This window comes from Prunus dulcis, chromosome 5 (genome assembly GCF_902201215.1).
Source record: "Prunus dulcis chromosome 5, ALMONDv2, whole genome shotgun sequence".
NCBI classification, from domain to species: Eukaryota; Viridiplantae; Streptophyta; class Magnoliopsida; order Rosales; family Rosaceae; genus Prunus; species Prunus dulcis.
Window position 1 is genome coordinate 8,952,851 of NC_047654.1, and position 13,613 is coordinate 8,966,463.

A 13,613-nucleotide genomic window follows, 5' to 3' on the forward strand; every position below is an offset into this window, starting at 1 on the left:
AAACCGGGTGATCTCTGAAATTCAGAATCGCCTAGAAAGAGAGTTAGCAACTGCAAAAGAGCAAGCCATTGCCACATTTGAAGGTCTTGCTATCCACACTGACCTCCCAGGGTCTTCACCTTCAAATTCGGAATCAAGTTCAGACCAAGAAGAAGAAGAGATGGCTGCCAATGAGTTCATGGGAGACCTTGATATCCCAACAATTCCAGCATCCCCTTCAAGCATCTTGCTGCCCACCGCAGCTCGAAACTATGAGCTTAAATCTTCTCATCTTAATATGCTCCCTTCTTTTTATGGTTTACCTAATGAAGATCCATTAACTCATATAAAGGATATTTTTAATGTTGTGAGCTCTTTTCCCTTGACAGGTGTGACAGAAGAGCAACTTCGAATGAGAGTGTTTCCGTACACTTTGAAAGATAAGGCTAAATATTGGTTGAATTCTTTGAAGCCTGGTTCACTCATGACTTGGGGAGCCATTCAAAAGAAGTTCTTGGAGAAATATTTCTCCACGCAAAAAACCGACATGCTCAGGGACAAGATCCTTCTATTTGCACAACAAGATGATGAGTCGCTTTGTGAAGCATGGGAGAGATTCAACGGGCTGCTCAATCAATGTCCTCATCATGGGATTCCATTGAAGCTTCAGATGCGTATGTTTTATAAAGGACTAACCCCCCCTAGCCATAATATTGTCACTAATTTTGCAGGTGGTTCTTATAAGACTAAAACTCCAGAAGAAACATATGAACTCTTTGAGGAGATAGCAATGGAGACCCAACACACCGATACAAGAGGTAAACGTATTGCTGGTGGTTCTAATGATTCTTCCAGTGTGCAGATTTCCAAATTGGAACAAAAGCTAGATGCCCTCCTTGCATTGAACTCAAGAAACCCTTTGAAGGAAGTGTGTAGCATCTGTGAAACTCATGATCATCCTACCATTTCTTGTCCCTTTGGGGCTGCATATCCAGAATTTGTGCAAGAGCAAGCTAAGTTGGTGAATTCCTACAACCGAGGTCCAATAAATGACCCATATTCTCAAAGTTATAATCCAGGTTGGAGGAATCATCCAAACTTTTCATGGAGGAATACACAGAACCAAGCGAATCCCCCTTCACTTCAAAGGCCACAACAATCATCATCGTTGGAGGATATAGTGAAGCAAATGGCAATCAACCAATCCAATTTCCAGCAAACAACACAAGCTGCCATCTCCAAGTTGGAAGTCCAATTGGGCCAGATAGCTACTGAAATAGCTCAAAGAGAACCTGGGAAATGGCCAAGTCAAACCGCGATCAATCCAAAAAACCAAGAAGCCAAGGCCGTTCATGTGCTCAGATCAGGTAAGATTGTTGATAACAAAGTTGGTTCTGATCTATCAAATGATGTTGTGGTTGTAGAGGATGAAGATGAAGAGGAAACCACAGCTATGGAAGGAGAACAACCCAAAACGTCCCAATCTGCTCCTAAGGCCAAATCTGATTCTCAGGAACCCAATCCATTTCAATTGCATAAAAGAGATGACAAATTTGTGCCATCACATCTTCATCAAGATAGATACATCCCACCTCCTCCATATATTCCACCGATTCCATTTCCAGGCCGTTTGAAGAAAGCAAATCAAGATAAGGCTTTTAAAGAGATTTATGATATTTTGAGTAAAGTTAATATCAATTTGCCCTTGCTTGATGTTGTTAAACAGATTCCTGCATATGGAAAGTTCATCAAGCACTTGATGACTCACAAGCTCAATTTTACTCCAAGTGAAGAAGTAAAGCTCAACAAGAATGTGAGTGCTGTGTTGCAAAGGAAGCTTCCACCAAAACTAGAAGATCCTGGCAGCTTTAACATTCCCATTAACATCGGAGATAAGACGGTTGGAAGAGCCATGTTGGACTTGGGAGCAAGCATCAATGTAATGCCATATTCAGTTTATCAGGCGCTTGGCTTAGAAGGGATAAAGAAAACCTCAATTCGTCTTGAACTAGCTGATCATTCTATCAAATATCCAAGAGGTATTGTAGAAGATATTTTAGTTCAAGTTAATACACTCATTCTTCCGGCTGATTTTGTAGTGATGGATATGGAGGATAACCCATATGTAGACCGTGTTGATCCCATTCTCCTCGGGCGACCATTCATGGCCACTGCAGACACAATCATCAAAGTGAAAGATGGCACCCTCTCCATGACTGTTTTGGGTGAAACTGTTGAATTTAAAGTGTTTGATGCTCTGTCTCAACCTTCTATCACTCTTGATACTTGTTTTTCAATTGATGTTGTGGATCATGAGGTTTCTTCTAAAATTGTGCAGAAAAAGTCTAATGATGCTTTGGAAGCGGTCCTAACACAAGAAGAGGAAGATCTCTTTGAATCAGAGTTCCAAGAAGTGATGGCTGCCTTAGAAGTGTTTCAACCATACCCACCATCCTTTAGGCCACCACTTGAGCCTTTGCATCATCCTCCACAAAATTGGAGCCATCCATTATCACCCCACCAAAGCTAGAACTTAAACCTCTACCCAATCATCTTAAATATGCTTATTTGGGTGCTAATGAAACCCTCCCTGTTATAATTGCTGCAAGTCTCACTTCACATGAAGAGGACAGTTTAATTGAAGTTCTGAAAGAACATAAAACAGCCCTTGGATGGACCATAGCAGACATCAAAGGAATTAGTCCAAGCATGTGCATGCACCGAATTTTAATGGAAGAAGACAGCAAACCATCTCGTGATGCACAAAGGAGGCTAAATCCCAATATGAAGGAGGTGGTTAGGGCTGAAGTTTTGAAGCTACTTGATGTGGGAATCATCTACCCAATTTCAGATTCTAAGTGGGTGAGTCCTGTGCAAGTGGTTCCAAAGAAGTCCCGAATCACCGTTGTAAAGAATGAGAAGAATGAGCTAGTTCCAACACGCACTATCACCGGTTGGAGAGTTTGCATTGATTATAGGAAGTTGAACACATCCACGAGAAAAGATCATTTTCCCTTGCCTTTTATTGATCAAATGCTTGACCGCTTATCTGGCCATGCTTACTACTGTTTTCTTGATGGATTTTCAGGTTATAATCAAATTCCCATTGCTCCGGAAGACCAGGAGAAAACCACGTTCACGTGCCCATTTGGTACATTTGCTTATAGAAGGATGCCATTTGGTTTGTGCAATGCTCCAGCAACTTTCCAAAGATGCATGATGGCAATCTTTTCTGATATGGTGGAACGATTCATGGAGGTATTTATGGATGATTTTTCAGTTTTTGGTTCATCTTTTGATGATTGTCTTCACCACTTGTCTCTAGTGCTTACAAGATGTCAAGAAACAAATCTGATTTTGAATTGGGAGAAGTGTCACTTCATGGTAAGACAAGGAATTGTGCTAGGCCATGTTGTTTCAAACAAGGGAATTCAAGTGGACAAAGCCAAGATAAATATCATCACAAATCTACCACCCCCTTCCTCTGTTAAAGGAGTTAGAAGCTTTCTGGGCCATGCCGGATTCTATAGAAGGTTCATAAAAAATTTTTCAAGCATTTCAAGACCATTGTGTAATCTCCTTGCTAAGGATGCTGTTTTTGAGTTTGACGAGATTTGCATGGAAGCCTTTACGACTTTGAAGAAAGAGCTAACTTCAGCCCCTATTATCATAGCTCCAGATTGGTCTTTACCATTTGAAATAATGTGTGATGCCTCTGACTTTGCTATTGGTGCAGTTTTAGGTCAAAAGAAGAACAAGCTTCCCCATGTGATTCATTATGCAAGTCGGACCTTGAATGATGCCCAACTCAATTACTCCACAACAGAAAAGGAGTTGCTTGCTGTGGTTTTTGCTTTAGAAAAATTTCGTCCTTACCTTGTTGGTTCTAAAGTAATTGTTTATTCTGACCATGCAGCTCTTAGATACTTGCTCACTAAGAAGGATGCCAAACCTCGCTTGATCAGATGGATTCTCTTGCTGCAAGAGTTCGATTTGGAGATTCGAGACAAGAAGGGATGTGAAAATGTGGTGGCTGACCATTTGAGCAGAATTGTGGTTGAAGAGCAAGGAGAAGCTGTACTACCATTGAATGAGACTTTCCCAGATGAACAACTATATGTTGCCCAAGTCAAAGAGCCATGGTATGCTGATTTTGTTAATTATCTTGCTTGTGGTGTTCTTAGAAATGATCTAACTTATCAGGACAAAAAGAAGTTCTTTTCCATGGTGAAACATTATGTCTGGGATGAACCTTTCTTATTCAAGCATTGCCCAGATCAACTCATTAGAAGATGTGTTCCAGAAGAAGAACAAGAAAGCATCCTTAGGCATAGCCACGAATTGGCTTGTGGAGGCCACTTTGGAGCCAAGAAAACAGCACTTAAAATTTTGCAATCAGGTTTCTTTTGGCCTACTCTATTCAAAGATGCATTTAATTTTTGTGTTAAGTGTGATAGGTGTCAAAGGATGGGAAACATAAGCCGCAGGAACGAACTGCCATTGAAGAACATACTTTTTGTGGAACTCTTCGATGTATGGGGTATTGATTTCATGGGACCATTCCCATCTTCCTTTGGTTATACCTACATACTTGTTGCTGTTGATTATGTGTCTAAATGGGTGGAAGCCATAGCCACCAAAACCAATGATCATAAGGTGGTCCTGAAGTTCTTGAGGGACAATATTTTCACAAGGTTTGGTACTCCAAGGGCTGTCATTAGTGATGGAGGCAGCCACTTCTGCAACAAGCTATTTGAAGCACTCATGAAGAAGTACAATATCACCCACCGAGTCTCTACACCATATCATCCTCAAACTTCTGGTCAAGTAGAAATAAGCAACAGAGAAATTAAGCAGATCCTAGAGAAGGTGGTGAATAGTACAAGGAAAGATTGGGCTGCCAAGCTCAATGATGCATTATGGGCTTATAGGACTGCATATAAGACTCCCATCGGAATGAGCCCTTATCGTCTTGTGTTTGGGAAAGCCTGTCACTTGCCAATGGAGCTTGAACACAATGCTTTTTGGGCCATCAAGAAGTTGAATTTTGATCTGGACAAGGCCGGCCATGTTAGAAAGTTTCAGCTCAATGAATTGGAAGAAATTTGACATGAGTCCTATGAGAATGCAAAGCTATACAAAGAACGTACCAAGAGTTACCATGACAGGAACATTCAACGGAAAGAATTCACCAAAGGTATGTCGTTCTTTTGTTTAACTCACGTTTGCGTCTCTTTCCAGGAAAATTGAAGTCTAGGTGGCTTGGCCCATTCACCGTGGTCAATGTATCTCCCTATGGAGCTGTGGAGATTCAAAATCCTAAAGATGGCTCGACTTTCAAAGTAAATGGACAACGTTTAAAGCCATTCTATGAGGGAGTGTCAGTTGGAATTCAAACTGGTCATGTGGTGGATCATCTTCCCTTCGTACAATCAAGTTAGCTAATGGCATAATGTCTTGCCAAGACATTAACTAAGGCGCTTCTTGGGAGGCAACCCATGTGTTGAAGAATAAGGTGCTTGGTAGCGGTCGACCTAATCGCATCAAGAGGGAGTTTCTCTAATACTTTGTCTTAAACTGTCCCCTTATTATTCACATGTTCTCACTCATCCTTGTTATGCTTTAACATTGAGGACAATGTTCAATTCAGGTCTGGGGGGGAGGTTTTCAATTTTTGTTCATTTGTGTTTACAATTTTCGTTCGCTTGTCACTTTCATACAACCAATGCTATGGAGCTGCCATTGAGATTTTCATATCAGAAATTTTACACTTCACAAAGCTTTTGCTCTTAGAATTCTGGTGGCTAAAGTACCATGCTCAGATTCTTGAAGGAAAATAGTGGAGACTACCCTAGTGAGCTATTTCGAGCCTAATTGCTTTCTTGAGAGGGTTTAAAGTGTTTCTATTCCTCATCTCTACTTATTTTCTTCAATTCAGTCTAAATGATCTCATTGTTCCATTTTGGTTGAATACTAAGGATGATTCTCTTTGCAGATATCAGGTGCGTGCTCTCACCCATGAATGAACTCATTGAAGTGATGCTAGGCTCTGCGTGTATAACCATATTATGTGCTTTCTTTTCACCCTACCCATTCGTGTGTTCCATCAGCTCTCTTGCAGCCAAACACTACAAGCCTTTTTCTTCTATCACCCTCATAATTCCCCTAACTTTGTATCTCAATCAGAGATATTTAACCTATTATAGCCATACCCTATAGCTTAGAAATATACCAAGGTGTGCCAAGATAAAGTTTGAAGCAAGGAGGTTGCTGCCACATGCCCAAATGTAAATTGGTGCGAATCTATATAAAAAAAAAAAAAAAAAAAAAAAAAAAAAAGATAAAGAGAAAGTGTTTCGATTTGATCTAAATGTGAAATATGAAGTCTATGGCAGATGATGCTATGAAGTTGCAGCCATACCATTCTAAATCAATGACACCTTGCAGATCAATGAAGAATGCAACCTTGGTATGTTCTTAAGTTAGTTGTGTTCCTTCCAATTCTTCCACTTCCCTTAACCTTAGCCTTTCATTGCAACCTTGTGAAAGACCTAGCTGATCTTTGAGGATGTATTCATGGGTGCTGGTATGTATGTGTGTATCTCTACTCTTAGTATTTGATTCCCTTCATGAGATCTAACCAAATATTGTGCGTCTATTTCATATACTCACTTATGCTTGTTTGAGAGAATAAAACCATAGGTTCTGAGTGATTGAGTGCTAGATGTGAGAATTAGAGTTGAAGCATGTTCTTCCTTCAAGATTTGAGTATGTTTACTTTGAAGCCGTGTGCCTTTGAGCTATAGCTTCCACTTTACACACTTATTGATCATCTATCTTGGTAACTCTATGGTGTTGGATGCATGATTAAAGTTTTCTTTCATTAGTTGTTTTCAAAGTTAGTTTTCTAACCTTTTGGTGTAGAGAGTCACTAAAGCGTTTGTGGGTATCGTTTCTGTTAAACCCTCAGGAGACACAACTCTTCCGATTAGGGATGCCGAGAGGTTTAAAGGCTTGTTGCATATGCACATTGCAATCGAGTTACCTACAGAAGTGGTTTAGTTAACTTCTTGTTTTGTTTTCAACTTTATTCTCTTTTGTTTTGCTCGAGGACTAGCAAAATCTAGGTCTGGGGGTATTTGATCAGTTCACAATTGTATATCATTTTGTACCCTTCTTGCTTATGATTTGGTTATGTTATTGAGTCAAACGTGTGCTTTTAATCCCTTTTCTGTTTATCATTCAGTTCATTGGGCCTAGGTAACAATGGTGTCTTTGGATAAGAAAAGATGCAAAATGGTGCAAAAACGAGCAGACTGGGTTACCAACTCATTTCGGCCTTAACATCTTCCTCCGAACTTGGATTTGCCCAAATAAATTGTGGTTGGAAAGATGAGAGTCTGAACTTCAAGATGGACTACTCAAATGCATCAGATAATGAAGTTGAGCCCAATTCGTGAGCCCATGTACACACCAGACCTGACATGTTGAGCAATTAAGGGAGCAATTAAGGGAGCAATTAAGGGAGCAATTGAGGGAGCAATTAAGGGAGGTCTTTTCTTGACTTTAGACCTGACATGTTGAGCAATTAAGGGAGCAATTAAGGGAGGTGTGTCAGTTACTCAAGTGCAGAGGAGTCACTCCATTCACCTATAAATCACTCCAGCCATCCTATATCACTTCATTGAGCCCAAAATCAGAACACACAAGAACTCCAGCAAGCCTTCCTTCCATATTCCTACGAATTTGTTCTTTCTCTGCCATCACCAGCCACCCAAACTCATCCCAAATCACCTCTTTAGTTGCCATACTCTAGACATGAGAAAGTTCTTGGAGTAGCATTAGAAGTGGATAAGCACCTGGAGAAGCCTTGGAAACCACAAGCAACTTCAGAATTGGTTTTCTCTACTCTTATTGCATTCAATATGTTTTCTCATTTTTGCTTAAGTTTCATTTCCATTATGAGTAGCTAAATTCATAACTAGGGCTATGATGTAACCTAACATGAATATTCTGGGTTTATAAGTTGAAGTTTTGAGTTTCAAGTTTGATTCATGATTCATATTCCTATTCTTTATGCTTATCAGTTAATATGCTTGTTTGGATGATTGATCACCATTAGAACTTGTATATTAGCTACCTTGGTTTGAATCAAGAGTAGACACCATGCTTTGATTTTAATTGAACTATGAATAAGAAAAGTATGTATGGACATTCGACAACAGGGATTAGATACATGCTTGGTTGTTTAACTTGTTCTTCTATGCTTAATGGGTTCCTAATGCTTAATTTAGATTAGACAACAAATAATCAAGTTAGGGAATTAGGAGCACAAGGTTAGGACCAGACACCATGGCCTAATCATACTTTAGCTAGAATCAACCTTTGAATCCGAATGAGACTTGTCACTTGACTCCTTATAACCCAGAATTGAATTGTTATGGTGAATCGAATGCCCTAGTATCCCAACCTGTTTTCCAGCCTACAAAAGTACTCTTTGTTACATTTGTTCACCTTGCTTTTGTTTGAAATTTCGTTTTGCCTCATTTGTTCAACAATTACAACCACTCTTGCTTTAAATTCTGTTTTAGACTTAACCTCCTACTTTCTTGAATTTGGTAATCTAAGTACATAACTAGTTTTAACTTCTTAGTCCTCGTGGGTACGACCTCGTACTTGTCTTGCTATACTACTAATTGGCCCGTACAATTGCGAGTTAACATTTTAACAACAGTACTTGGTTGACTTCTTTATATTTTTAAAGTGTGACTGATATCTTATACACTACCATTCTATAACAGGGTATCTCTTGGAAATTCAAATTGCGTCGTGGGGGCCAAAAGTTAGTTATTCCTGTTAGAATTGTCTTTACTCTGTATGTATTTTACATGTGAGTACGAATTTGATCTCTATTTGACATTTAAGCAAAGGTGTTTTATGTGCTTGTGTGTGGCTTTTTATTGTTGTTCTTGGGGATTAGAAATGCGGCCTATGTAGAGTTTGAGGATCCATTGGGATTATAAAATACAAAACTGAGGTTACATTTTGATATCTGTTATGTATTTTTGGAAAACTTTCTCGTCATGCGTGCATTTCTCTTTTAATATCTTTTTGGATATAAAATAAAATATAACTCTATACTGTTAGTATCACCTAGGTTTAGGCCTCCCAAGCTTTGATCTGTTGCTGATGGCTTTATATGCAGATTTTGCTTTCCGGGAATTTGGATCCTGTATTTGCAGCTGCAGCGGTCATAATTCCAACATCACTTTACTTTGTACTCAAGGTTATTATAAATATTCTCCAACTTTGGCCATTCTGTTTTGAGCATGTTATTCTTTTTTACCTTTTGCTTTTGCAAACAAAGCCTAGATTTTTTACTGCTAATTTTCTCATTAATTTTTTTTTTATACATTTTTTCTTCTCCTTTATATTAGGCCTTTTTAAATTTAATATATAGTAGTTGAAAACTGTCTTTAGTTTGAAATATCAAAGTGTATAGCAGGAAGTGGTTTCTTGCTCCCCTTCTGTTCGTAAATTGTTAGATTGTGAAATATATTTTGATCAGTGAGCGTGCATTAAATGAACATATTTCTATTTGGTCTTGTGCTTGCAACACGGAAGTAGTCGTGAATTTTAGGCAAAGAATATAGCCATGAATTAACCATGGTACTTCCTGTTATTGAAAAGACTTGTGGCTGATGTTGTTGACCTATTTTTGTCCTTTTAAAGTGGGTCCCATTTGTAAAATTCATGAAGCAAATTATGAAATGATGTATGTGAGCTAGTGTCTTGAAGATGCAATCAACCTTATCAGTGTACTTAATTCACCAGAGATTTGCATGTTCTATGCTTGATATATATATATATATATATATATATATATATATATATATTTCTCTCTGGATCCCATGTCAAACGAGGGGATTTTGTACATCCATTAGGTGGCTAAGTGTTTAGTTATGGAGCAGATGCGTTGTTCCACCATCTACTGATTATTTGACGTCGTTTTCCATGGTCCATCATTAGTCGCTTACTTATATTAGTTTATCTGCAGAGTTCCGATGTACTCACTTGGCATTTTGTACTGTGTGAAAATCTTGGTATTGGGAAATGTATTGATACTTGAAAGTTCCAATTTGATCTTATTAACCCACATTTTTTAAATCAATATATTGTCTATTGATTATGTGTCCTTTTTGAATACTTGCAGAAATTCGTTTTGAAACCTTATTACCTTAAGAGGGAAAAGCAAAAGGCTTTAGAGAATATGGAGAAAACTTCTACACCGGCATGGCTATCCATAAGTGCAAAATATCTGTGCAATTTAATGGGGACCAAGTTTTGTGCTGTGTTGTAATTCTTGGTGAGATGCTGAAGATACCTGTTGCACCTTGTTTTAAGTTGGATGATTGCGGGTTTCAGTGTGTTCTACAATTATTTTTCCCTGAATTAATATAATGCAGTCTGTGCACATGATATCTTTCTGTTTTTTTTAAATTGTTTTCCATTTTGTCTTGTGTGAAAATTTGGAAGAATTTATAAACCCTGTATCTGCAGGTTCTAGAGGCAAGAGCAGCAGCAGAAAAAGCTCAGAAGTTACTATAGAATGTAGCGAATAGGAAACAAAATAGGCAGCTAGAAATCGGGGGCCTGGTAATCACAAAAGCATGGTATGGGAATCTCAAAGCTTTGAAGAAAAGAGATGAACTGGTAGAATCGAATGATTCACCAGTCATTGATGTTAAATTGCCTATAAATTTCCTTGTCAGTGATTCTGGGCAACTGAAGGTTTGTTCTTTTACTGCTTTTAGTATCTTGAGACTCTTTAAGTATCAAGTGCTTACTTATTGTTGGCCTAGCAATAAGTTTGGCTAAAATAGAATAATATTGCATTTACGAGAATGCATGCTTTACTATTAAAACTGAAAAAAGAAGAAATGCACGCTTTAATATGTACCAAGTAGTAAAACAAACAGTGAAAATGAATTTTACAAACCTTAAAAGTAATGGACTTTATTTTCGCCACTCTGCTCTTTCTCTCGACCTAAGGGGGAAGGGAGGGTAAGGTTCTAGCTCATGAGACAATTAAAATTCATTGTTGAGTAACCAAACTGCAACTGCTTTGACATGCCAGTCTTGCAGCATACTGTAACCAGAATAAATTTCAAGTTTAGAAACAATTGTTCCCTAAAAATGCATAGCTTTTCTAAGACTTCTGGTTGCTCAATTTAATCATGCAGCTTCATGAAGGCGTAAAGAAGTCCGGCATTATGGGCTTCTGTGATCCATGTCCTGGAGAGCCTAAACAGTTGTATGTGGAATACACTTACGGTGATGGGAGATATGAGGTACTACAATTCCCTTTTCTTTTGTTTTCCGGTCAGAATTTTCTGCTGTTTAGAACACAAGTATCCTGAAGTGTTGTTGTTGTCTAGCTAATCTGAAACTTTTATACCAGGTTACCGTTGATGATTATGACAAGTTGCTAATACCTCAGGAAGAGCAAAGAATTTGATTTTCATTTCACCATGTTTGAATCTCATTTGCTTACCTATCACAGTTAGAATGATTTTACAAGCCTTGAGACAAAATGAAAAGGTATGTATTAGATTTCCACCTTCTTCTCCCATTACAACCGATCCTTTTTATCTTTTTCCTTGAATATTGTATTTAATTAGAAACCTGAAAATAAGTTTCCCTGTGTATTATTCTTTTTGACAAAAATTGAAATAAAGGCCATATTTTTATACCAGAAACAGTGTCACACCATTTTCGTGTGATGTCATATTTCTCTTTTTATTTTTAATTTTTAGGTTGCCCAGAAGAGCTATTATGAAAAACGATTTTCATCGGTGTTTCTAATTCCCGGTGTAATCAATGGATCAATCAGATGTTGAACTCAAGTTGAATCTGCTACTTCCTATAGAACTGTTTTTGTTTCACCATATTTTCTTAGTTAAAATCATCATCTGATGTTTTTAGTGTTGCTCGGTGCTTACGTCCAAAAATACATGCTTAACATTTTTTTCCCCGAGAAGAAACATATTTATTACCGCAAAGAAATGTACAAAGAAAAACCCAAGGGCCTGACACGACTCATTTCAAAGTCTGAACCAATTAGTTTATTGGTAATCATTTTTTTCTTCTTCTTTCTAATGTTTAAAGAGGTCCAAAACAACACCACCTCTGGTATTTATTAAATTTTAGGATCCGCTGATTTTTACAATTGAAACTTCTAATTCTATTTATTTAAGACTATCTGTAGTGAACTCTTTTGATCAATATCTACTACTAAATATTTGCATAATTTTTTTAAAATATATTGTCTATTTCGTTAATCATACTAACAGTAGCATAATCCAGAACAGAAACCAATCGATCCACGCATCAAGGGTGCAAACCCTAAAAAAATTGGGATTACACTCTCAGTTATAGATCATGAACTCTAAGAAAATCCTAAAACATGAGACAATAACAGCACAGGAGAACCACAGTATGAGAGGCTAAGAGAGTGCAGGTATCACTTCATGGTTCAAATGATGTAGAGGCAGGTTCCGCTTGACATGGCTATGAGAAAGCATGTCTGACGTCGAGGTCGCCGCTTGATGGGTCAAACGACGCTTGAATCACTGCAGACCGGCATTCACCTGTACTTCTTGATTCGTTAGTTCTAACTGCCACAGGCTCAGCCAGAAGCTTTACTCCTTGCTTCCAATATCTCTTCTCTGGATCCACATTTCACACAAAATGTGAGCAAAACATAACTAAGGCTAAAGTAAAAAACAATGATGGTTGTTCAAAAATGTGCAAAACAGCAAATAAAAGTAGCAAATTTCCATTGAACAGCTTGGCCAAGGAACCCAACCATACCTGGCCCTGTAGACACAACAAGGGAGTTCTCTGAATCCATCACCCAATCAATCCATAGTGCAAAGCCATGGCATATCCCAGGCTCAGTAAATTCAACCTGGCAGGAATGCATTCCAACCACCAATTAAGCAAGATCATAGTGATGCCTTATTGTTATGAGAAGTTATGATTAACCCCCGTAGATAATAAAAAGAGTCATGTTTATTAATTCAAAATCAGAACGTTGTTTAACAGAAAAGTAGGGGTAAGGTCACTGTGGTTTGATTTTTCTGTGAATAGGATATGTAAATCAATTTGCTAAGAAAATTAGGGATAAATCGGTATTTTACCTTATAGTTTCTCAAAAAATATATTTTGCTGGTTTTAAAAGATAAATTTGATGTTCACCTCTTAGATGGAACATAAAGTGCTCAAGGCAATTGAAATCTTAAAACTACCAAGGTCTCAGAATCAATGATTAGTGAGCACAATAATTTGTTCCATGGTTAGTGCTAAACAACAGAGAGCATGCTTAATTATGTCTGGCTAATAATACCACCACTACTGTCCTTTGCAATAAACCAACTGTGACCAAAATTCAACAAGGATGACCACAAATATTACCATCCAGATTTCAAAGTTCTAATTATGGTACCTGGGTTTTTCCACAAGATGATGTTATAGGTTTTGAGCAATCAAACTCCATGACTGTAAATGCTTCACTCAGTTTCTGAAATATTTTTGGAACCGTTGCCTCAACATCAGTGACATATTTGTCGTTC

General features: G+C 38.0%; 1 protein-coding gene, 1 long non-coding RNA gene and 1 other non-coding gene across 4 annotated transcripts; 1 reads left to right on the top strand and 2 right to left on the bottom strand.

Annotated features, from left to right (window-relative positions):
• Positions 1-526: 526 nt before the first annotated feature.
• On the bottom strand, positions 527-633 carry LOC117629429. The gene has a single exon (XR_004586091.1). It is a non-coding gene; the product is annotated as a small nucleolar RNA R71 (small nucleolar RNA).
• Positions 634-9,133: 8,500 nt separating this feature from the next.
• Positions 9,134-11,711, top strand: LOC117628573. Of its 2 annotated transcripts, XR_004585977.1 has the most exons (5): positions 9,138-9,265; positions 10,193-10,345; positions 10,540-10,770; positions 11,223-11,330; positions 11,441-11,711. It is a non-coding gene; the product is annotated as an uncharacterized LOC117628573 (long non-coding RNA). The 2 variants fall into 2 exon arrangements; XR_004585976.1 differs by having other exon boundaries at positions 9,134-9,265; positions 11,223-11,508.
• Positions 11,712-12,266: 555 nt separating this feature from the next.
• Positions 12,267-13,591, bottom strand: LOC117628403 (protein arginine N-methyltransferase 1.6-like). Its single transcript, XM_034360852.1, has 3 exons — positions 13,487-13,591; positions 12,853-12,949; positions 12,267-12,707 (listed from the first exon to the last, which is right to left on the bottom strand). The coding sequence occupies exons 1-3, from the start codon at positions 13,535-13,537 to the stop codon at positions 12,550-12,552; spliced, it is 306 nt and encodes a 101-aa protein (XP_034216743.1). The 5' UTR covers positions 13,538-13,591; the 3' UTR covers positions 12,267-12,549.
• Between the last annotated feature and the right edge of the window lie 22 nt (positions 13,592-13,613).